Source organism: Bos javanicus, chromosome 23 (assembly GCF_032452875.1).
Source record: "Bos javanicus breed banteng chromosome 23, ARS-OSU_banteng_1.0, whole genome shotgun sequence".
NCBI lineage: Eukaryota > Metazoa > Chordata > Mammalia > Artiodactyla > Bovidae > Bos > Bos javanicus.
In genome coordinates, this window is record NC_083890.1 from 20639891 (window position 1) to 20665817 (window position 25927).

The 25927-nt window shown below is 37.4% G+C and overlaps 1 protein-coding gene across 3 annotated transcripts in view; it reads left to right on the top strand.

Annotated features, from left to right (window-relative positions):
* The window catches only part of CD2AP (CD2 associated protein), an 86388-nt gene that overhangs the window by 19302 nt on the left and 41159 nt on the right, over nt 1-25927 (top strand). For 2 of the 3 annotated variants that reach the window (XM_061398372.1, XM_061398374.1), the window contains exons 2-3: nt 11547-11707; nt 25470-25623. In XM_061398372.1, coding sequence (XP_061254356.1) covers nt 11547-11707; nt 25470-25623 — 315 coding nt within the window. Of the gene's footprint in view, nt 1-11546; nt 11708-19350; nt 19659-25469; nt 25624-25927 lie in introns of those variants that run through there. The other variant, XM_061398373.1, reaches the window with a different exon arrangement.

The following is a 25927-nucleotide window of genomic DNA, read 5'->3' on the forward strand; positions in this document are numbered from 1 at the left end:
GGCCTTGTTTTTGTCTCCCTCTTGGGTTTCCCTGAGCCCTCCTTCTCAGGTAGAATCTGCATCATGTATACTCTTTCATGGTGATTAACTCTTGTTATAATGGAGCCCCATCAGTCTAGTTGTAAGGTGCTGGGAAGAGGAAGCATCCTATAATCTTAAAATTAAACCTTAAACTTTTGGTGGGTCTTTGTCCTGGGTCTGTGATGTCTTATCTCCCCACTTCTGCATGTGAGACAGAAAGGTAAGAGGGGACTGGAATCAGAGAAATGCTGTTATAACCCTTTCCAGTGGTGGAATCAGGACCTGGTTAAGTCTTTTTCCTGGAGAGCAGGTCTTTGTTTGGGTTAGTGGTTATTTCACAGTGAGTACTTTCCCTTTCCTCCTTGCCAGAACCTCAAGGAGATCTTTATAGACTCCTGACGGTGAGAACCTGATGGGGTTCCTGGAAGTAAAACCCACGAAAGGTGGGGGCCTGCTGATACTGTTGTCCCTAGGAGTTTTCTACTCTTAGGCTGTTCCACACTCGGCCTCCAGAAATTCATCGAAGTTTGTGTTCTAAATTTTTGTAGTAGATTGATTTTTGGCCCCAAAATGTTATGTCTAAGTCCTGCCCTGGCACATATGAATGTGATATTATTTGGAAGTATAGTTTTTGTAAATGTAACTATGGATCTTAAGATGATATCCTAGATTTAGGGTTGGCCATAAATCCAGTGACTGGTATCCTTATTAAGAGTAAGGAGAAGGAGATTTGAGATAGAGACACAGAAGGGGAGGGCCATGGAAACAGAGATTGGAATTATGTCAGCCAAGAAATGCCAGAGATTGCTGGCAGCCCCTAAAAGCCAAGAGAGAAGCATGGAGCAATTCTTTATCAGTCTTCAGAAAGATGCAGTCCTGATGATACCTTGATTTTGTATTCCGGCCATCAAAAATGTAGCCATGAAAGAATTTTATAAGTTTTATTGTTTGCAGTCACCTAGTTTGTGATAGTTTCTGTGATAGCCCTGGGAAGCTAATACAGTATTCATACCAGTTGATGACTCTGGTGTTTGCTGCTTGGAGTGATCTAGTAGATCTTAACTGTGACTCTGGATGTGCCTGTGTCTCTGTATCTTGAGGTGGTGGTTTGCCCCATGTCCTCACTTCTCTGCTGGGTCCAAGGAAAGTCATTGATTGTTTAGCTTGTTTAAATTTTTTCTCGTTGTAAGGGTGAGTGTGACAGTCTCCGAACTTCTTTCATGTTGGAATTGAAATTGCAAGCTGAGTTGTTTTTTTTGGGGGGGGGTGGGGGGTGGGGATCTGGCATTTTTATACTGTATTATTTTAGTGATTATCACATGCATGTTTATCTTTTAAATATCTAATGTTAATTATTGCCTTTACTCTCCTTTTGTATCATCCAAGAGTCTTAGGCTACTTTAACTCCTGATTTATATAGCTGTTATTATTTTAATCTTCCTATATTTTAAACTTCCTCATCAGCCTCCCTCCTCCTTTTCTGCTTCTTATTTAGGCTTTTTGTTGGGTATAACTGTCATATAACAGTGTATTTCAGGTGTACAACATAATGATTTGATATTTATGTTTTGAGAAATGATCACCAGAGTAAGTCTAGCTAAAATCTGTCACCATACATAGTTACAAATTTTTTTTCTTGTGATAACTTGTAAAAGGTTTACTCTCTTAGCAACTTTGAAATATGCAGTATAGTTTTATTAAAGTTACTATGCTGTGCATTACATTCCCAGGACTTACTTATTTTATAGTTGGAAGTTTTAATTTTCATTTCTCTGATGATTACTGATGTTGAGTACCTTTTCTGGTATCTGTTGACTATATGTATGGCTTCTTTGGAAAAATGTTTATTCTGATTCTCTGTCCATTTTTAAGTCAGATTTTTTTGGTTAGCTTTTTGTTTTTGTGTTTTTGCTTTTAAGTTGTATGAGTTCTTATTAATCCCTTTTAATACACATGATTTACAAATATTTTCTCCCATTCTGTAGGTTGTCTTTTCGCTTTGTTGATGTTCCTTTCTGTGCAGAAGCTTTTAGTTTGATATAGTTCCACTTGTTTAGTTCTCTTTTTGTTGCCTTTGCTTTTTGATGTCATATCCAGAAAACCATCCCCAGGACTGATGACAAGGAGCTCACAGCCTGTGTTTTCTGTGAGGGGTTGCATGGTTTCCGGTTTTAAGTCTTCAGTCCATTCTGAGTCGGTTTTGTATTTTACTCGGTGTTTACCTGCCTGTGTGTTTACCTCGCTTTGCCTTTACCTACTGAGTCTCTCCCTGGGTATTGGCTGTGTTCCTCTTTTCCTGATGTCCTCAGAGAACACCTTCAGAGTTTCTTTCAGGGTGGCAAACTCTGTTTTTGCTTGTCTCTTCTTGTGTTTTGAAGGATTTTTCCCCTCTGGTTCAGATTTTATGATTTGCAATTATTTTCTTTCTGCATTTTGGAAATATGAAACTGCTGCGTTCTGGCTTCCATTGTCGCTCATCAGAAGCCCATTTTAAGTGTTGCTTCCTTGGTAACCGTTTAAAAATTTGTCTCTTCTGAGATTTCTTTCTTTTTCCTCTGTGCTATTTGGCAGATTTACTGTGTTGAGTTGCAGGTTTCTTTTTGTCTATTCCATTTGGAATTGCTTAGACTTCTTGACTCTGTGGTTTGATCTCTTTTATCAGTTTGGTGAGTTCATAGCTATTAACTTTTCAGATAGTTTTTATTTTCTTCCTCTGGGATGCCAATTAAATATGTTAGACTGGTTTACTATATCTTCTGTTTCTGTTACATTCTCATCTCTATTGTCTATATTTTTGTCCTTCTTGGCTTAATTTTGGTTAGTTTCTATTTACCTGTCTGCCTTTTAGCTAGTTTTCTGCAGCCTTGTCTAATATACTTTAAAACGTATCCTTTGAGTTCCTACTTTTGGTTATTGTCTTTCTCAGTTCTAGAATACTTTTGTGGTTCAGGTTTATTTTCTCACTGTCTGTGCTATTTAGCTTTGTGTCAGTTTTTCAAGCTGTAGTTTATATCTCTGAACATGGTAAATGCCATCATTTTAAAGTCTGTATGTGATGAGTTCAGTATTTGGAATTCATTGAAGTGTTTCTGTTATTTCTTGTTTCCCTAGGTACTTATTTTAATCTTTTTTTTTTTTTTCACTTTACATGCCAGGTTGTATTTCCTTGTCTCTGGATATTGTAAATTAAAAAAGTATTTCTTGACATAATAGGGCATCTCCCAGAGAAGGTTCTGGTTTCTTCTCTTTTGTCTTGGTGTGAGGTTTCCTGAGTCATCCACATAACGTTAAGCTGGGGTACAGTGCTTGGGTGCATATATTTAGGTCCTATCTCAAACTGTGTGTGTAGATTTCTAGTGCTCACTTAAGTTTCATCTGATAAAATTGCTACATTTTTAGTAGTTTAATCTTCCTAAGAAAGTGATTTTTATATTTCATCAATGGTTTTTATATTTCATCTTGTGAGATTTGGTGCAGATTATCTAGTGTTCTTCTATTTTGAGTCTTTTGTTGCTATGTTTTAAAATCTTTATTACCCTACTGATCAGATAAATGCTAAAATGTCATATCTGCTTAAAGTGGATAGCTTTCTTCACACTTTAAAAAGAAACTGTTACATAGCCAAAGTAATTTAAATTTAACATTCTCTTTCAGTGGCAGTCACAATTGAAACGCACAATGAATAATCCACAACCAGAAAGTGTCGTCTGAAACAATTGGTTTTGTAGGAGAGTAGGTCAGGGGGAAGAGCCCTCAGTGATAGACAGGGTCTGTATACCTTTTATAGTCCTAGAGTGTTTTTCAGGATGTGCATTTTCTCTTCCTTTTATTTTTTTCTTTCCAAATGTTTTTAGTCAACATGTGTTTCTTCACTTTAAGCAACCATTTAAAGTGAAGAAATAAATTTAGTCAGTCAAAATACAATTGTTTTAAGTGATGAAAGAGTTTTGTTTAATTTGAAATTTAAAATAATGAATTTTTTGAGTTTCCACAATATGGAGGATGCTGATTCTTGGTATAGCAGACTTGTGAATTAAATGAAGTTTTATTTAAACTGTTGTAGCTTTTCTGCAAGTATCATTGTTACATACTGTCTAGTGAGCATCAGTGTTTCTAGTAACTTGTTTTTACCTAACTAGTGTATGTTTATTGTAGAAAAATCCTGAAATATGGGTTACTGTTTCTAAGAATGCCCTCACTTATGACAGCTGCAGACTTTGGGGATTCCCACAACTGCCCTCACCTTTGACAGTTGGTTGGAAGAGTTTGCAGAACTCATTGAAAGCTGTTATACTCTTGGGGATGGTATTCTGTTGTAAAAGGACACAGATTAAGGTTGGCCAAGGGGACAGAAGCCTGGGGCAGATTTCAGGAAGGTACGAGACATGATGTCAGTCTCTCTCTCTAAAGTCACGGATGGCCTTAAGTCCTGGCGAGGATGTGTGACAACATGGAGAGTATTGCCAACTGGGGGAACTCACTTGAGTCTTCGTGTCCAGAGTTTTATTGAAAAGATACAGTTGACTGCCCAGGTAACTGACCTGTTTAGTGTCTGGCGCTTCCAGAGGTAGAACAGCTGCAACAGGGTTTGAAGTCCCAACATAATGACATTGTTTGGTAAAGTCTTCAGGTAACAAAGGTGCCTGAGGAACTTCAGAATCCCTCAATAAACAAACTCTTCCCATAGATCAGGATGAGGCCAAGTCCTGTCCTCTCTTTTGGGTGAGATTCATTTTTTTTTAATTGGAGTATAGATGATTAACAATGTTGTTTTAGTTTCAGGTGAACAGCAGGATGATTCAGTTATACATCTACATGTATCTATTCTTTTTCAGATTCTTCCCCCATTTAGTTGTTACAGAATAAATACCAAGCAGTTTCCTGCTGTTACACAGTAGGTCCTCATTGATTATCTGTTCTAAATAAAGCAATGAGTACGTGTCAACCCCAGAATCCCAATCTGCCAATCCCAAGTACGTACTCCCCCACTCTTTTAATTCTTTACTAAAGGTGAAATATTATATCAAAAAGAGATAACAAACAGCATCTTAGATCCCTTCAGGCATCTGTTAACATTTTGGAATGTAACTCTTTATATTTTTCTGTGCATATGTTTGTTTCTTCCCTTTTTACAAAAATAAGTTGTTACAGTACCTTTGTTTTATAACCTTTATTATTTAGAATGGTATTGCAAGCCTAATTAAAAATGTTTAAAAGGGCAAGAAGGACTTCCTGGCAGTCCAGTGGTTAAGACTCTGTGCTCCCAATGAACCCATGGGTTCAGCCCCTAGTTGGGGAGCTGAGATCCCACATGCTGCTGCATGGTGTGGCCAGACATTAAAATAAAAGGGCAAGAATTTAACCTTATTTACCATATGGTGTTTTATTTAGAAGAAATAAATTATCTTTGACTCAGTAAACTTTTAAATTATGAAACAGAATCATGAGTTATAAACATCTTTATAATAATATTGGACAAGCCACTTTTAATATTTAGTGCTTTCTTAAAAAAATCTTATACAAGTAATACCTGCATATGCTATAAAAACAGAGGAGCCTGGTGTGCTACGGTTTATGGGGTCACCAAGAGTTAGATATGACTTAGCGACTGAACAACCACAATGAAAAAAACGGTATTTCCTTGCCTTACTGTTCTCTTCCTCTGTTCTCATTCTCCAGAGGGAAGCAACTTAGAACTATCTAATCTTTCAGTTTTGATTTTTTGGCTTTTGTATTTCTAAATAACAAGTTTATGTAGCTGTTTCTGATTGGATACTTGGTTTTTTAACCTTCTGATATGATAGGTAAAGATTTGGCTTACTTGTAATCTCACTTCTGTTCTAAGTTTATCCCAATACAGTTTTATTTCTCTCTTGGATACCTTTCTGAATTCTGAGTTTTATAGTTACATTTTTATTTCTTTTTCAGCAACTAACACATTATTTCTGGACTTTGAAGTTTGTATGATGAAGATTTACCTTTCTCTTTATCAGCCTCTCCAGTATTTACTTTATCCTATAATGTGAAGGCTTGTTAATATTTACATTTCGTTCTGTAACCGTAATATAGTCTTGTTTTGTTATGGGTTGGTTTTCAGTGTTAAAATTAATAACTAGTCTCTGTTATTATGACCATGTAAATACTTTTTAGTTTGCAGCCAAGTAGTGTATATGATGATTATATTTTCAACACTGTATAGCTCTTTGCCTTTTCAGAAGTTTCTAGTCTCTTTAGTTTTTCTTCTCCTTATAGTTTTATTGTCTCTTTGAATTCCAGATTCTTAAGGATAGTATACAATTTCACAGTCTGGCTCTCACTTCTTTTTTGCCCCCGAATACTTCCTCAACTTTCTGTCTCCTGCTTAATCTAGACTGTTCCTTAGATCTATAGCACAATTACTATCTTAGAACTTTTCTTACTCTAAGGCTGGCTTCACTGGTTCTTGAATTTTGTATCCTGTCTTTTGGTTCTTAGTCTGTCAGATAAGATCGTGTAATCGCCTGTGTATTGTTGTTGTTCAGTCGCTGAGTCGTGTCTGACTCTTTTTGACCCTGTGGTCTAGAGCCCGCCAGTCTCCTCTGTCCTCCACTGTCTGCTGGAGTTTGCTCAGATTCATGTCCATTAGGTCAGTGATGCTATCTAGCCATCTCATCCTCTGCTGCCCTGTTCTCCTTTTGCCTTCAGAAGTCTTTCTCAGCATTGGTCTTTTCCATTGAGTTGGCGGCTCTTTGCATCAGGTGGCCAAATTGCATATGTAGGAATTAATTTTCTTTGTCCTTGTCTGTCTGAAAATGTTATATCTTGAATATGGAATACATTTTTCTTCAGTACTTAGGTGGCTTTGCCTTTTTATTTTCTTTTTCTGGAATCTGGTGTTGCCAGTGAGAAGTCTCCTAATGAATATGATTGTCATTCTTTTGTATATGAACTTTTTATTTCTTCTCAGATAAATTTCTAGGATATGTTTTTTAAATTAATTTTTAATTGGAATATAGTTACTTCACAATGTTGTGTTAGTTTCTGCCATACAGCAAAATGAATCAGTTGTATGTGTATGCATACACATCTCCTCTTTTTTTGGATTTCCTTCTGTTTATGTTACCATAGAGCATTGGGTTGATCCCTGGGTTGGGAAGATCCCATGAAGGAGGGCATGGCAACCTGCTGCAGTATTCTTGCTTGGAGAATTCCATGGACAGAGGAAGCTGGTGGTCTACAGTCCATGGGTTTGCAAAGAGTCGGACATGACTGAGCAACTAAACACAGCATAGCAGAGAGCACTGAGTAGGGTTCCCTGAGCTGTAAGTAGGTTTTCATTAGTCATCTATTTTATATATAGTATCGGCAGTGTGTATACGTCAGTTCCAATCTCTGAGTTCACCACCCCTGCCCCGCCCAAGTAGTTACTTTAAAATTTTTGTATCGTACTGGCTTCTCATAGACCTCTCTATTTGAAGATTTGTTTCATATAGCTTTGGAATATTTTCTTCTATTATTTCACTACCTATTCTCTGTTTTCTCTTTTCTCCCCCTAGAACCGTTACTTGGATTTTGAATTGACCATCTGTGTCTTGTCTGTTCTTTTATATTTTCTTTATGTCTCTTTACCTGTTTTGATAAAGTTTTCTTGGGTTTGTTTGTCTCTACCTTTGCAAAAAAAAAATTAACACGACTCATTGGAAGATATATTTCCAAATGCTTTTTATTTTCATACTTCTTTTTTTTATAACATTCTGTTCTGATTTTATTACATCTCTTGAGGGTAAAAATTTGTACAGTTTAAATCTTTAAAAATTTTTAGACATTAAGTTGTAGAAATGTTTAAAATACAATACAAAGAATTTTTTCCTGACTGATGCTTTTCTCCTGAATATTTTAGTGTTTTCTACAGATCAGGATCTAGTATAAAATGTAAGAAATTAACATTTATTTATATATGTGTGGACTCATGGTTTTTTTTGCTTTGTTCAGTGGGGTATATTGTTACACTGTCATTTATTTTCGTTTTTTCATCGTTTATTTTGATGCTCAGATTGTCTTGACTTGGCCAGTAGGATGTGTTCTGATGTTACTTCTCCGTGTCCTTGGACATCAGCTTATCTTTCTTTGAGAACTTCCTTGCTTTCTAGCACAACACCCTGTTCCACGTTTATCTTGTACTTTTCCTGCCTAAGCCCTGGAATTGCATATCTTCCCAAGGATTCCTGGTTCCTTTCAGTAGAAAGTGGTTTTTATAAGATCTCAGCATTAGGTTTGCTCGTTGATAGGTTGTGGTTTCAGGCCCTTTCAGTGGATAGAGCGTGCATGCCCGTGTGGTACATTTGTGTTTATGTGTATGTGAATGTCTGTGTATTGAAAACCCTGAGTTCACGGTGATACTTCTCATTCCCACTTAATATCATAGGATTAAGTGAAGTCTTTTCCCATTATGTTTGTAACTCCCTTCCTTTCATAGAGAAACTTGGCTTCCATTGTCCTTAATTTATTTGATCAACTCTCCTAGATGTAGCCAGTCATTCCCCACCCTAGTATGGACACCCTCCTCTCTGGCATAGGTTGTTCCACCCCATTCTGGGTGACCTCCACCCTCCGTCTAGGTTACCTTTCCTCTGCATGGTGATCTGGCCCTAACCCCACTACAGGGGGCTTCTGTTCCTCACCAGGCTGCCCATCAGCTTGGATGCCCTCACCACTGTGACTGGGAACTGGCATACCATATCATGTCACCTCTACATGGATGCCTTCCTCACCCTGCCTTCGAGTTGTGATAGGCTGCACTGGGGAACCGCCACAGACAGACACGCTTCTCATCCTACTTTGGCTCTGATAGCGTCACTGCCACCCCTGCCCTCCTAGCTTTGGATACCTTCTCTACTCTTTGGTCCCTGTCTTCTCACACCTTCTCAGACTCCTTCCCCTCCTTGGTCTCCCTTCCCCCCACTATGCTTTTGTATACCTAGTGACTTTAATACTGAATTATTCTGGAAGGGGAGAGGTTGGTGTGTGCTTCATCCAGGAGGAGTTTTTCAGTTTATCATCGTCTTTCATGGTTAACTGTTGTCTACTATTCATATTTATGAATAAATGAAAAGCAAAAAGCTGATTGGGAACTCTTTATATGGGTATAACTTTTTAATTTTATTTTAGAGTTGGTAGGTTGGAAACCACCCATTGCTCTGGAGACCTCTAAATTCTGGGTATCAGAAGTCGTTTTTCTAGGAAACCATCACTCATCCATAGTAGCTTTACTAGTTCCCCCAGACTATTGTGTGTGTGTATGTGTGTGTGTTTCTGAGATTAACCCTTTAGTATTTTACCTTTGAAGAAAAATACCTACCTATGTAGCATTGTTGTCTCAGAACTGTTGTGGTTAATAATGGGTCTCAGCTCTTCCGTGAGATGCTAATTTCCCTATTTTCAGTTCTGTGTTTCCCACGAGCGTTCCTTTTCTTAATTTCTGGCCTTTCTGGGGTTCTGCAGAGCAGTTTGATGTCTCAGTTATAGTTTCCTTAAGTTTTCTGAGCTCTGGCTTTATCAGTTATGGATCCATTTTCAGGAATTTTAAGTTTCTTGCTAATTTCCATCTCAGATTGGTATGTTTTCAGCTGCAAATACAAATCTTGTCTAGAATTTACTTAAAAGTTAAGAAAAAACTGCTTCTATAACAAGAAATCTAAAAGTTATAGGGCTGGTTAGATTAGCAGTTGAATCAGTCTAGTAAAGATCCAAGCCATTTTCATCTTTCTTTTCTTGTATTCTAAGCATATCTGCTGTTTTTCTTGTCTAATCTAGTTGTAGCAGTTTTGGCCATTACATTCTCAATGAAGAATATCCAAAGTCTGTAGGAGGACACTCTTTCCTTGTGTTTTGTTTATAAGGTCAAATAAAACCTTTCAAGAACCCCTACTTACATTGTATTGGTCTGAGTCGATTCATCATATCTGTATTTGAAAACCAGTCTGTGTGTGTGTGTGAGATAGAGAATATGAATGAGATTATCATAAATCTGTGTGTGATCTGTGTGCATGCTCAGTCGTGTCCGATACTTTGCAGCCCAGTGGACTTTAGCCCACCAGGCTCCTCTATCGTTGGGATTTCCCAGAGAAGAATACTGACGGGGGTTGCTCTTTCCTTCTCCAGGGAATCTTCCTGACCCAGGGATTGAACCTGCATCCCCTGTGTCCCTGCATCTCCTGCATTGGCAGGTGGATCCTTTACCACTGAGCCACCTAGGAAGCCCCTGCTATAAATCAGTTCTCTTCAGACATTTATCTCCTTGACCAGAAGTGTTAGGTGTCCTGGGACCTACTCAGTCTGCGCTTAAGCAAGATTCCCAAAGTCAATAAGATGACCCGATTGTACATTAGTATTTGAGAAGTACTGGTCTAAAATAGTTTAATCCTCAGGGTTTAACCCTCTGAGTCTGAGAGAAGCTTCACTTGTAAAAGTACAGGGTTCCAAAATACCTGAACAGAATCAGGGTTCAGTGAGAAAGGAAGGAGGAGGAGGAGGAGTCGGTGTGGGAGTGGCTGTTTGTTTGGTAGCCAACAGTGTCTGCCCATACTCCCTTCCCTTTTTTTTTTTTTTGGTATAGTTGTATATATGTGTTCTTTTTTCTTAATCATTCTTTACGGAGGAAGAAAAGGTAATGGAGGTATGACTAGTTAAAATATTAATAGTATGCTTATATGCTGTCCTATAACCTTAAAATCCTTAACAGCCTTCATTTCAGGGTGTATTCATTTTCTATGCTTCTGTGAAAAATATCGCCACAAACTTAGCAGATAAAAATAATACACATTTATTATCTCACGGTTTTTGTGGTTTCTTCAGTCCAGGCATGGCTACATCCGCTGAAGGGCTGCAATCAGTGTATTGATCATGGCTGGCTTCTCAGCTGGGGAAGGATCTGCTTCCAGGCTCACGAGGCTGTTGGCATCATTCAGTTCCCTGTGGGCAGTTGGACTGAGGGCCTCAGCTGTTTGTGGGCTCTCATCCAGAGACTTCCTCAGTTACTTGCATGTGGCCCTCTCCATAGGCCAGCTCAACAAAACAACTTGTGTCTTCAAAGCCAGGAAGTGACAGAGTTTCCTAGCAGGGGTATTACAGCCTTATGTCATCACATACAGTCCATCATCTTTGTCACATTCTGGTGACTAGAAGTCAGTCATAGATCACGTTCACACTAACGGAGAGAGAAGTACACAAGGGCCTGAATACCAAGAGATGGGAATCGTGGGGGCCGCCTTAGAGGTTGTCACAAAGCATGTATAGCTGACTGGCAGGATAACTGACGAGGTAAATTGTACGTTGTGTTGAGGTTTCTCCGTAACACTGGTACTGTGCATTATAGTTAGGCAAAAAAGAAATCTGCGGGTGTAGCCAAATATTAAAAACTGAGGTAAGCTTTGATGGTATCTTTATTGTATTAATCATTGCTAAATAGGTTCCTTAGTTTTAAGTTTATTAGTATGGTTAGTAGTATTTCATGAGTTAAGTTTTAGATGTTTGTTTCTTTTTTTTAGTTGACTATATTGTGGAGTATGACTACGATGCTGTACATGACGATGAGCTAACGATCCGAGTTGGGGAAGTCATCAGGAACGTGAGGAAACTGCAGGAGGAGGGATGGCTGGAAGGAGAGCTGAATGGGAGGCGAGGCATGTTTCCTGATAATTTCGTTAAGGTGAGCATTCTCGGTTAGATTCCTTGCTGTTGCTCTATCGGATTTAATCTTGAAGAGATGCATACACATATTTTTAACACTAAAATATTTTAGATAAATTTTTTGTCTGAGGAATTAAAAAAACTGGAGACTCAGGTACCACTATAATGAATGTTATTGTTGCCTGGTGTCCTGGGGGATTATAAAACTGTGTGTGTGTGTGTGTGTGTGTGTGTGTGTACATGTACCTGTCTACCTGTGATGTAGGTAGCACTTTGTAATTTGCAAAGTTTTTGCTATCTACATTTCCATTTAAGCTTAAACATCTTGTGGAGGAAGTAGGGAAGACGATAGCCCCATTTTAAATCAATGACATGTAGGTTGAGAGGTTAAATGGTGTTTACCCAAGGTTGGATAGCTAATAAAACAGAATCTGAACTGAAATCTGAGATAGTTGCCTCTTTACTCAAGTGTGAGTAAAAATACTTACTGGGTTTTGGTGCTTTTCTAGCCCCTTTGAGAATCTTGTATTCTTAAGTTTCAGCATTGCAGCAGTTATCTTTGATAGTAACAAATACTCTTCAACTACCACCAGACGTTCCTTTTTAAATAATGTTCTAGTCACTTCTGCCAGAAAACAATCAAGATTTTTAAATATATTACAAACTAAAAAAGTTCTCAGAAATTTAGAGGAGGAAAAAAAAAGTAAAGGATATCTGTGTGTTTACATGCCATTTATAATAGTCTTAACCCAGAGCTTCCTTGGTAGCTCAGACAGTAAAGAATCTGCCTGCAACACAGGAGACCCCGGTTCAATTGCTGGGTTTGGAAGATCCCCTGGAGAAGGGAATGGCAACCCACGCCAGTATTCTTGCCTAGAGAATTCTGCGGACAGATGGTGGGGTTGCAAAGAGTCGTACATGACTGAGCAACTAACACTACTATAGTTGTCTTTATTTTCTGGATTAGTTTTCTTACATTCAGCCACATCCCTCTTCTCATGAATTTGTGGCTGTGAGCTCTTCTGGGAAGGCTCGAGTCTATCTCTCATTTGGTTTGTCCAACTTGCAGAGTAGTTGTTAGAATGTCTGTGCAGTGTGAATGTTTTGTAAATATTTGCTCAGCTGCGGTTTTACTAAGTATGAACACATACTTTGTTAATTGGTTTTAGAGAAGGTGAACTAACTACATTTTACCTCTCAAAAGACCTGAGAAAAGCTGTAGTAGGAATTGAGCTCTTTTGTTTATTTTTTACTTTACAAATTGACTTTCTTCTAATCTAAAATGGAGTGTAAAGCAGATGCTGTCAAAATTGAAGCAGAATAACTACATTTAAACCCAGTCAAATGAAGTCTCCCTTTGTTGGTAGAATGATATAAGGAAAATCACATAATGTCTTTGTTTTCTTCCTTTTAAAATGGCCTGTCTTTAGTCTGTAGTCTGTATATAGTAAGCTGCAACATTGGCCTCTCATCTCTCTCTCTCTGTGTCTCTTTTTTGGGGTGAGTGGGGGAAGTGGCTTTTCAGGAAAAATATATTGAAGTAATAGAACAGTGTTTAAAAAAAAGAACTTAGTAAGAAGTATTAATATGGGTCTGTTTTAAATTGTGTGCTGATAGGTAGTCCCCGTGCTGACATGTGGTCACACTGGTGGAGATGACCTGTCATGGCACTCCCATCTTAAAATACATTTTCCTATCCTGTTACAGTACAGCTAATTGTAGAACTTGAATTTAATCTGCCTGCTAGTAGAGGATGCTGTTTGTGTTTGCTCGGAGATGGAGGGAAGCTTAATCTGGGATTAAAATGAACCACAGGGTGGACTAGAGTTGGGAGACATCAACATGAACTCGTGTTTAATTTAAAATATATACAGATACATACAGAAATAATTTTATATGTGTGTGTTTATACTCCGGTCACTACACGTGCGTATATATATTCCTCATTTCTTCCACTGAGGGCCTGGAAGCAGTGACACACCAGTACCAGTGAGTACACTCGTTGCTCAGATCTTGGTTTCAGAATATCATTTTCCAGTAAAAGGAGGCTCCTGAGAGGAGTGATCCTATGGCTGCAACACGGTATTCACAGGATGAGCTGGAGCAGCTAGTAGTGCCGAGAGTAAGAATTTGGAAAAAGGCAACATAGGTGCCAACTGGAAAGCTGGTTGAGCATCAGAATAACCTAGTATTTGAAGAGCAGATAGATATGCACGAGTCTAAATAGATAAATGCTGATATAAATAGATTGTTATGTAAATAATGGAATAGAAAGGATAAATCTTACAGAATTATTCCAAGTAATATTTGTAAATACCGTCCCCACCCCCAAGTATCCTTCAAGTGTAGGTTGGACTAAAGAATAGATGGAAGAGAAAAACAGCAACTGTACAGTGGAGAAACTCAGCAATTACTGCCGTTACCAAGTGATCAAGGCTAACATCGTCGGTAATAAATTATGTTGATACCATGTATCTGCTGAGCCTCCGGTATTTATTCTTCTCCCAAACCTATCATTGCAGTCCATTTGTGAGAAAAAAACATCAGACTGACCCAAATTAAGGAACATTTTACAAATATCTGATCAGTACTTTTCAAAAATTTCAAGGTCATTAGAAAACAAGGAAGGCCTAAGAAACTGATGTTGAGCAGAGACTGAGGAGACATAGTGACAAATGCATTGTGGTGTCCTGGATTGGATTCTGGAATAGAAAAAGGATGTTGGTGGGAAAACTGTGAAATCTCTATAGAGTTGGTGGTTCTGTTAGTAGTAATGTACTATTTTAATTTCTTAGTTTTGACAAGTGTAATACAGTTATGCCAGGTATCACTGTGGCATATATATGGGAGATATATGGGAACTCTGGGCGGTACCTTGGCAACTCTACTGTAAACATAAAATTATTACAAAGCAGAATTTTTTAAAATTTTCTTTTAGCCTTTTATTTATTTTTAATTAATTTATTTTTTATTAAAGGATAATTGCTTTATAGAATTATGTTGTTTTCTGTCAAACCTCAACATGAATCAGCCATAGGTATACATATATCACCTCTGTTTGAACCTCCCTACCATCTCCCTCCCCATCCCACCCCTCTAGATTAATGCAGAGCCCCTGTTTGAGTTTCCTGAGCCATACAGCAAATTCCCATTGGCTATCTATTTTACATATGGTAATGTAAGTTTCCATGTTACTCTTTCCATACATCTCACCCTCTCCTCCACTCTCCCCATGTCCATAAGTCTATTCTCTATGTCTGTTTATTCAGTTCAGTTCAGTTCAGTTCAGTCGCTCAGTTGTGTCCGACTCTTTGCGACCCCATGAACCACAGCACACCAGGCCTCCCTGTCCATCACCAACTCCCAGAGTCCACCCAAACCCATGTCCATTGATGCCATCCAGCCATCTCATCCTCTGTCGTCCCTTCTCCTCCTGCCCTCAATCTTTCCCAGCATCAGGGTCTTTTCCAATGAGTCAGTTCTTTGCATCAGGTGGCCAAAGTATTGGGGTTTCAGCTTCAACATCGGTCCTTCCAATGAACACCCAGGACTGATTTCCTTTAGGATGGACTGGTTGGATCTCCTTGCTGTCCAAGGGACTCTCAAGAGTCTTCTCCAACACCACAGTTCAAAAACATCAATTCTTCAGCACTCAGCTTTCTTTATAGTCCAACTCTCACAATACATGACCACTGGAAAAACCATAGCCTTGACTAGATGGACCTTTGTTGGCAAAGTAATGTCTCTGCATTTGAATATGCTATCTAGGTTGGTCATAACTTTCCTTCCAAGGAGTAAGCGTCTTTTAATTTCATGGCTGCAGTCACCATCTGCAGTGATTTTGGAGCCCAGAAAAATAAAGTCAGCCACTGTTTCCACTGTTTCCCCATCTATTTGCCACGAAGTGATGGGACTGGATGCCATGATCTTCGTTTTCTGAATGTTGAGCTTTAAGCCAACTTTTTCACTCTCCTCTTTCACTTTCATCAAGAGGCTCTTTAGTTCTTCTTCACTTAACTGCCCTGTAAATAAATTCTTCAGTACCATTTTTCTAGATTGCATATTTATGCATTAGAATACAATATTTATCTTTCTCTTTCTGACTCACTTCACTCTGTATAATAGGTTCTAGGTTCATCTACCTCAGCAGAACTGACTCAAATGTGTTCCTTTTTGTGGCTGAGTAATATTCCGTGGTGTATATATACCACAACTTCTTTATCCATTCATCTGTTGATGGACATCTAAGTTGCTTCTATGTTCTAGCTATTGTAAATAGTGCTGCAGTGAACAATGGGATACATGTGTCTTTTTCAGTTTTGGGTTCCTCAGGGCATATGCGTAGGAGTGGGATTGCTGGGTCATATGATGGTTTTATTCCTAGTTTTTTAAGGAATCCCTATACTGTCGTCCATAGTGGCTGTATCAATTTACATTTCCACTAACAGTGTAAGAGCATTCCCTTTTCTCCACACCCTCTCCAGCATTTATTGTTTGTAGACTTTTTGATGATGGCCATTCTGACTGGTGTGAGGTGGTATCTCATTGTAGTTTTGATTTGTGTTTCTCTAATAATGAGCAATGTACAGCATGTTTTCATGTGTTTGTTAGCCATCTGTATGTCTTCTTTGGAGAAATGTCTGTTTTGGTTGGGTTGTTTGTTTCTCTGGTGTTGAGTTGTATGAGTTGCTTGTATATTTTGGAAATTAATCTTTTGTCAGTTGTTTCATTTGCTATTATTTTCTCCCATTCTGAGGGCTGTCTTTTCACCTTGCTCATAGTTTCCTTCGCTGTGCAAAAGCTTTTCAGTGTAACCAGGTCCCACTTGTTCACTTTCGTTTTTATTTCCATTACTCTAGGAGGTGGGTCATAGAGGATCTTGCTTTGATTTATGCCATCGACCATTCTGCCTGTAGTCTTCAATCCATTTTGAATTTATCTTTGTGTATGGTGTTAGGAAGTGTTCTAATTTCATTCGTTACATGTAGTTGTCCAGTTTTCCCAGAAGCATTTATTGAAGGGGCTGAAAGCAGAATTTTTATCAAAAAGTTAACCACAGGTGATGAACAACAGTGGAGAGTCCACAGTTTAGTAAGGTAGTTGACTTTTATCATTTCAGATGCGTATTAGAAGTTTCAAGGAAAAATAAAAAAAATAAAATAATAACTTAAAAAAAAATAAATTTTTTTGTCTACTGGAAAATAAGCTTTCAGTGGGACACTAGTATGGTGCTTTGTAAACACAGAACTGTGGTGTCGATGGTAGAACGAAGCTTCCTATAGAAAACTCCTGTTATTGTTTTGAATAACTATACTGAAAAGCAGCATTTAAATAGGGCTGGAAGATGGATAGAAAGGTCACATCATTTTTGTAGCCTGTTATGAAACATTGTAGATACTGTAAATTTTTTTTGTGTGGCTAACGTGTCTGTTTTCAGTGTCTCTTTGCAATGTTAGTTCATCTTTATATATGATTTAGAAAATATTTTACAAAAACCGTAGGACAAGGATCTGTGAACTTAATGTAAGAATGTTGTCACTTTGTTTTTTGCTTCAGAGCGTTAACTTTATAATAAAGACAGCATGACAGTAACATTGAATTTTTTATTACCCTCTTCTCATTTCTCTTTCTCCCAATTGCCTGTGTTCTGAAGCTCTGTGTATCCTTCTAACACATAGTTTTATATGTATTTACCTATGCATAAATAAAGACTGTTTTGTGTGATTTATACATTTATATAAGTACTGTGTCAGATTGCAGCTTTTAAAATACTTAACGTGAGATTTTGATGTGGATACATAATATAGTCACATCTGCCAAAATGTGTTTTATATCACTCATCAGTGATTGATAAATAGAGGAATGAAGTTGGGACAAAGTTGTATTTGTTTTTCTAGACAAGGTGAGCTGTCATAGAGTGTAGTGTTTTAATTTCAGTAAAAAGTTAAAACTCACCTACCTGCTTGCATAGACAGGAATTCTTTTGGCTCTTAAAACCTCTTTTTTTCTTTTTTTATATTTGATCCTCTATAACTGGATATTTTCCTCAAAGTTACACAGTCCTAACATGATAAGGGCTTTTAATTTCTGGTGCTTCCGTCTGCTTCTGTCTGCATTATCTTAGTATCCACTAACCACCATTTCTACTTTATTGTTCTATGCATTTTTAATAACTCCTGAAGAATCTATTTGTCATAACTCCTTGGGTAATCTTAGGTTATTGCTCATCTTTTGAGGTTCTGATTATGTTATTTGTTTACATTTTTAGTGGTCAGTTTCCAGAGCATGCATAGGTTTAGAGTAGTCTGCCCCAAGTCCTACCGTTTGCATAATCATTGGTATTTTTAGTATTTGATTCAGAGGTTTTCACAGAATCATTGCTTTTTTAGTGTGTGATTCCTCCCGCCACTCCCCACCCACCCCCCACCCAACCCACCCGTCCTCGCCCCGAATGTCAGGTATTTAGGAATAATCATATAGTGCGTCTATAGTAGAAGTTCCTTTGTTGTTCAGTCGCTAAGTTGTGTCCAGTTCTTTGCCACCTCATGGATTACAGCACACTTACTGTCTCCTAGAGTTTGCTCAGGTGCATGTCCATTGAATTGGTGATGCTGTCTAACCACCTCATTCTCTGTCACCTTCTTTTGCCTTCAGTCTTTCCCAGGATCAGGGTCTTTTCCGATGAGTTGGCTCTTCACATCACGTGGTCAAGGTATTGAAACTTCAGCTTTAGCAACAGTCCTTCCAGGTTCATTTCCTTCAGGGTTCGTTTCTTTTAGGATTCAATTTGTAATAGCCATATAGTGTTCCAGTTTATGTCTTAAGCATATTTTATGAGTATTTAGCTATTTTCTAATATGCTAATTTAAACTCCTACCAGTGATGTAATGAGTGTTTTTCTTTAATGTTCTCATTAACATTTGATGCTATCAAATTTTCTTTTTTATTCTGTATTCTATGTCTATGTAATGTTCAGAGTTTAAACTGTGGTTAGTGAGAGAAATAGGGAAAAGTATATGTATTCCATCTCTCCACAAGATAATCTAGATGGTGATGCATTTTGATAGAGATTTTTAGCAGTCTAAAAACTTGCACAATATAGAAGTTTCTCCTTTTAGAAGTGGTGTTGGAATAGCTGTTTTTCCCTTAAGCTGTGGTTATAAAGCTGGTGTTCAGAAAAATGTAAATTAGTTACCTTTAACATAAGAATAGATTAGTGTTCAGTAAAAAGGTAATAAGCATATTTGATACCCTCTAAGTTATGCCTTGCTTCTGAAGGTTAGGGCTTCCCTGGTGGCTCAGCTGGTAAAGAATCCACCTGCAATGCAGGAGACCTGCGTTCTATCCCTGGGTTGGGATGATCCCCTGGAGAAGGGAACAGCGACTACCCTCTCCAGGATTCTGGCCTGGAGAATTCCATGAACTGTATAGTTCATGGGGTCACAAAGAGTTGGACGCGACTGAGCGATTTTGACTTTTTCTGAAGGTTAAGATAACCGTGACAGTAGCTAATAGTGCAGCTGACTAGTTGTATGCATTTACTAACGTTAGTGGACTCTGTTCACTGAAGAGTGTCGGGTATGGTAGAGGCCATGGTCTGATTCACTGAGAGTGAGTCAGAGGAGGTTGGGCTGGAGAGTGGGAGGAGCATTACTATTCAAGGTACACTTGAAAGTTTGACCAGTGTTGAAGCACAGGGCAGTACGGAGAAAACAGAGAAATACCAATGGAATAAGATATAAAAGAGGTGAAAAGAAATTATTTTTATTAGTTGGACTTGAAGAGTATTAGCAGGACAGTATTTGTGGTAGGAGATCCTAATGTTCAAGCTTTGAAGCACCTTTCCTGTGAGCACTATACTTATTCCGTGGAGGTGCTACAGGTTATTCTAAGATCTGTTAATAATACAGTTTTGACTTTAGTGCTTTAAAAAATAAATGAGTATGTCCACAGAAGATGGTTCAGAGCTGGTAAGTGAATTGCTGTTCTTTATATTTTTTAATTTAAAGTGGGATTTTGGTCCCTTTTGAAGAGTTCTCAGAGCTTGATAATAATATGTTTTAGACTTTCTGGTATAATAAGGAACAAGGAAACAGAAGTTATTCACACTTTAGCTGGTAAGTAAGTAAAAATCATTCAGCTGTTTACTCTTGTTTGGACCTAAATTTCTGAACAAATTTTTTTTTACTGGTTTAGAAAAAAATATTCAAATCATTGCACCTGGTTTTTTCTTAAATAATATGTAGTGTGAAAACTTATCTTGCCTTCAAAAATGTTTGTTTTCATTTTATTTCTAGATTTCATAAGTTAAATGGCTAAGTAGACATTAAATCTTTATTCATGTCTTTTTAAAACTGCTTTTAAAGAAAAGTTAATTAGCAATATGGGAAATAAGATGATGAGATGGATACTTTGAAAGAGTTTCAGTGATTGTTTGTTTTTAAAATATCACATTCTGATTTAGTTTTAAAATCTTATTCCACTATTTCCATAGGAAGAATTATTATTTGAATGAAATAAATGACAGTTTGATTTTATGTGACCTTTAACAGTGGATGTGTATCAAATAAACATGTAATCTTGCTTAGTTTTCTTTTCTTTAGTAATATCACTTCCATATCTTCTGATTTATACTTCTATAAAGTTGAAGGTACTAGTTTTAGGTAACACTTTTGGAAATCCTGAATGTTAAAAGTAATTGAGTGTAGTCCCCTCCTTATCCTTGGGAAAATTCCAGAAATAAGTCGTGTTTTAATTGTGCACCCTTCTGCCTGGGATGTGAATCATCCCTTTGTCCAGAGTCTCCTACTCATTAGTCACTTAGGAGTAGCCCTCTTGATTATCAGATCAGTTGTCTCAGTATCCCAGTGTTTGTGGGCGAGTAACCCTTATTTTATTTAATAATGGCCCCAAAGTGCAAGAGTAGTGATGCTGACCATTCAGATATGCCAGAAATCATATGAGTGAAAAGGTGTGAAAGCTTAATAAACAAGAAAAAGTTGTGTGCTGAGGTTGCTAAGATCTACATTAAGAATGAATCTTCTGTCTGTGAAATTGTGAAGAAGAAAAAAGGAGTTCACACTAGTTTTGCTGTCTTACCTCAGATGGAAAAGTTACTGCCACAGGAGGCGGTAAGTGCTTAGTTAGGATGCAGAAGGCATTATATCTCTTAAGTTATTTTGAAAGATAGAAACCACATTTATGTAACTTTTCATTAGAATGTATTGTTATAATTGTTTTATTATCAGTTAATCTCTTGTTGTGTTGAATTTATAAATTAAACTTTATCATAGGTATATATACATGGGAAGAAACATAGTATATGTAAGACTCAGAGTTCTCTGCGTTTTCAAGCATCCACTGGGGGGTCTCAGATTTTAATTAGCATAAGCAGAACTATAACTGTTTAGAGATTTGTTGGTTAAGTTATCTGCCTCTTTCGTCTGAGAAGTAGAAGAACGCTCCTGCCATCTAATCTGGTTTTTATTATTCTTTGTGACCTTTGCTTCTATGTTCTAGAGGTAATTGCTTTCTATTTTCAGATCATGGTCGTTCACTGGCCATGATTAGATAATCAAATTATAAAATAGGTATATTTCAACATGATGGAGTGGTTCATGAATTTTATTGATGAACCTTTAAAGTTACCTTTTTTGATTAATGTGATTGGAATTAAGTATTCTTCTTTACCTCAGATCAAGAGTAACTATATCCTTCCCACCTTTTTAAAGCTGCTTCTTATTTGCTTATATTTTTCATCTTTTCCTTTAATTTACTACTTCCTACTCCTTACCCTACTTTCTTATCCTTACGAAAACAAGCAAGTCAATGTGTAGTACATTCTTATCTATACAGCAATCATCCACGCTGTATTTTCTTGACTGGTTTTGTATTGACATTACCTGTTGTGTAGGAGACTTCCCTTATTTGTACAGTGAGGTTTAGTTTTCTGACTTTGCTTTGTCAGTACATGATACTGTTTTAAGTGAGGGCTCATTCTTTCATTGCATCTCCTAGAGTCATTTTCAAAGTCAGTAAAGGAAGTGAAATTTGTAGGAAAGAGATGTCACAGTGTTAATATGTCAATATTTTATTTACTGGCTGATTCTCAGTCTCAGTTCAGTCGCTCAGTCGTGTCCTACTCTTTGCGACCCCATGGACTGCAGCACACCAGGCCTCCCTGTCCATCACCAATTCCTGGAGTTTACTCACACTCATGTCCATTGAGTCAGTGATGCTATCCAACCACCTCATCCTCTGTCGTCCCCTTCTCCTCCCACCTTCAATCTTTCCCAGCATCAGGGTCTTTTCAAATGAGCCAGTTCTTTGCATCAGGTGGTCAAAGTATTGGAGTTTCAGCTTCAGCATCAGTCCTTCCAGTGAATATTCAGGACTAAATTCCTTTAGGATTGACTGGTTGGAGCTCCTTGCAGTCCAAGGGACTCTCAAGAGTCTTCTCCAACACCACAGTTCAAAAGCATCAATTCTTTGGCACTCAGCCCTCTTCACAGTCCAACTCTCACATCCATACATGACTACTGGAAAAACCATAGCTTTGACTAGACAGACCTTTGTTGGCAAAGTAATGTCTCTGCTTTTCAATATGCTGTCTAGGTTTGTCATAGCTTTTCTTTCAAGGAGCAAGTGTCTTTTAATTTTGTGGCTGCAGTCACCATCTGCAATAATTTTGGAGCCCCCCAAAATAAAGTCTGTCATTGTTTCCACTGTTTCCCTATCTATTTCCCATGAAGTGATGGGACCAGATGCCATGATCTTAGTTTTCTGAATGCTGAGTTTTAAGTTAGCTTTTTCACTCTCATCTTTCACGCTTATCAGGAGGCTCTTTAGCTCCTCTTCACTTTCTGCCATAAGGATGGTGTCATCTGCATATCTGAGGTTACTAATATTTCTCCTGGCAATCTTGATTCCAGCTTGTGCTTCATCCAGTCCAGCATTTCTCTGATGTACTCTGCATATAAGTTAAATAAGCAGGGTGATGATATACAGCCTTGACGTATTCCTTTCCTGATTTTGAACCAGTCTGTTGTTCCATGTCCAGTTCTAACTGTTGCTTCTTGACTGGCATACAGATTTCTCAGGAGGCAGGTAAGGTGGTCTGGTATTCCCATCTCTTAAAGCATTTTCCACAGTTTGTTGTGATCCACACAGTCAAAGGCTTTGGCATAGTCAATAAAGCAGAAGTAGATGTTTTTCTGGAACTGTCTTGCTTTTTTGATGATCCAGTGGATGTTGGTAATCTGATCTCTGGTTCCTCTGTCTTTTCTAAATCCAGCTTGAACATCTGAAAGTTCACGGTTCATGTATTGTTGAAGCCTGGCTTGGAGAATTTTGAGCATTACTTTGCTAGCATGTGAGATGAGTGCAGTTGTACAGTAGTTTGAGCATTCATTGACATTGCCTTTCTTTGGGATAGGAATGAAAACTGACCTTTTCCAGTCTTGTGGCCACTACTGAGTTTTCCAAATTTGCTGGCATGTTGAGTGCAGCGCTTTTCACAGCATCAAAATAAAGGGCAGAAGGAAGAAACAGTAGAAGCCTTACTGACCCTTCATAGGTGCTCTATAAAATTGCTATTTAAGATGATAGCCAAAGAATAATTTCGAGGCACTATGTGTCCAGGAATGAGGGACTAGAGTAGAGAGAGAGAGGGAGAGAGAAGGGGGAGAGAAAGGGGAGAGAGATTGGAGAGAGACAGAGAGAGAGAGGGTGTGTGTGTGTATCTGGTGGTAGTAATTTGTAACAGGAAGAGGTTCCAGAGATGGAGCAGGGTGGAGCCTAAAGTGGACCTTACCTTATTTGTAATTTTGCTTAGACCCTAAAGTCACTTGGTACTTTTGATAATGGCTTAGTTGGCACTGTGTATGTGGAAGGCTGTAAACCTTGAGTTTTCCATATTACTGTAGATTGTATATTTTTTTTGTTTTGCTTTCCTCCTCTCTTCGTGTCTTTTGTCTTCAGAAGATATATTATATCTAATATTCATGGGTTTGATTTCTCAGTGAGTATTGAAGGTCCTCAAAATGTTTCTAGATCTTGAGCAGTATGTTGTAAATTTATATTTTTAGAAGTGGTAGACACTGTCATTGTCTTGTATATCATACCTGTTTATATGGTTAATTTTTGTTAAAAGATAACACAAATATCTATTTAGCCTATGAACAGGATAGAATGAAGCTTTAAACCCAGGATATCTGTCTCCTGTCTCACATTGGGTCAAACTGGAATTATTTTCCTAGAGGAATAAGATTTGAATATCAAGCCAGGTTCTTGGTCTCTTGTACCAGAGAGGCAACAATAGCTTTCAGAGATACGATATTTATCTTTTTAAAATGTAGGTAGCTCATGAGATGTTCAGGAGAATCCAAAATTAGTACTCTTTGGCATGTTGAGGTTATAGCTACTAGTTTTTACATAGATTTCATATTTTTATTAGTTTGAAAAATACTTACTGTGATCTGAAAACTGAAGTTTTCATATGGTGTGTCATTTATTATTAGTAGCAAATTGAAGTTGTTTTCCTTACATACATTACTAGTAAAAATGAAGCAGTCACTACAGTGTGAAATATTTTGTGTGTCTTCTATGATTTATACTTTAATAGTTTTCACAGTTTCTCATCATTTAACAGATATTCCAAAATGAAAAAATTTTCTGTTTGCAAAATGATATGCCTTGTTAAAAAAACACAAAAAAGCAAGTATCAAACATAATAATCTGAAATCCTACCAGCTAGAGTAACAACTCGTTAACATTGCAGTAGACATAAACACCTGGAGATACAGATTCTTTGTTGTGAAAAATACCTTCTGGTTAGGGATTTACTTTTTTCTTGTGGTTGGTTACTTTTAATGAACAGAAACTGTTAATTTTAATATTAAATGTGTGAGGCAGGAATCCAGTTTGATTCCCTGCTGCCTAAATGTGAAACAGTGCATGCACCATCTATTTTAAGATTAATATTTTCCCTCCCTTTTTGCCTGTTGTAAATCGTTTTTCTGTTTATGGATTTTGTTTCATTTATCACTGTGTCTGTTTTTGTGCCAATACACTCTGATTCGTAGTATCGTATGGTTTTTCTTTATTTCTTAGTTAAAACAAAAAAAATCCCCTCACTTTCTTTTCATTGAAGTATTTTGGCTGTTCTTGGTCATTTGTTCTTCTCTACAAATTTAGAACTAGTTTATTTAATTGCTCTCCGAAATCTGTGACATACTTATTCAATTGCATTGTATCAATTTTAGGGGAAAAATGCTATCTTTATGATAATGAGTTTTCAACATCTGAACATGGCATGACTTCTCTTTCCTATGTCTTCTTTTATGTCTTCCAGTAAAACTTCATACTTCTTTTCATGAAGATTTACCTATCTTCTCTTAGACCTGTGACTTAGAACAGGGTTTATCAGACAACAGCCCATGAGCCAAATCTAAATACCACCTGTTTTTATAGTGTCACTGAACTGAGAATGCCAGCTAAGAGTTATATAAATAGTTGGAAAAAATGAAATGAGAAGCAGTATTTAATCACATGTGAAAATTATATGAAATTGAAATTTTAGTGTCCATAAATAACATTTTGTTGGAGCTGTAACCAAAGTGTGATATTCTTTAGATATGTGTGGGCAGAGAAAAAGGTTGCAAACTGTTGATACTTTGTTTTATATAATAATCAATGTACCTGGTTTTGGTATTTTGCATTTGAGGGTTTAATTTAATGAAATACAGCTTAATTTGCCTATTTGCTGATTTCCCCTTTTGTAGGAAATTAAGAAAGAGACAGAATCCAAGGATGACAGTTTGCCCATCAGGCGGGAAAGGCACGGGAATGTAGCAAATCTCGTACAACGAATAAGCACCTATGGACTTCTGCCTGGAGGAATTCAGCCACTTCCACAAACCAAAACCATTAAGAAGAGTATGTAAATAATATTTTCTTCTTCATTTAAATCAGAATAGACGTTTGTTTTATAACTAACTGTTCATAAGTTGTATTAAGAAAAATCAACCTTTTGTAGCAGACTACAGAAACTTCCTACTTATTCTTCAGTTACTAGTTATGGGCCCATGTCGTCAGTCTTCATTTGGAAATCCAGCATGAGCTGTTCTATAGGAATTGTAAATTGAGATACAAGGCTTTGTTTTCTTGTTGGTCTTACAGGCTCTGTTGGATAGTTAATCCTTTGCCTTAAATTTACTTGAATATTATTTATTAAATATTA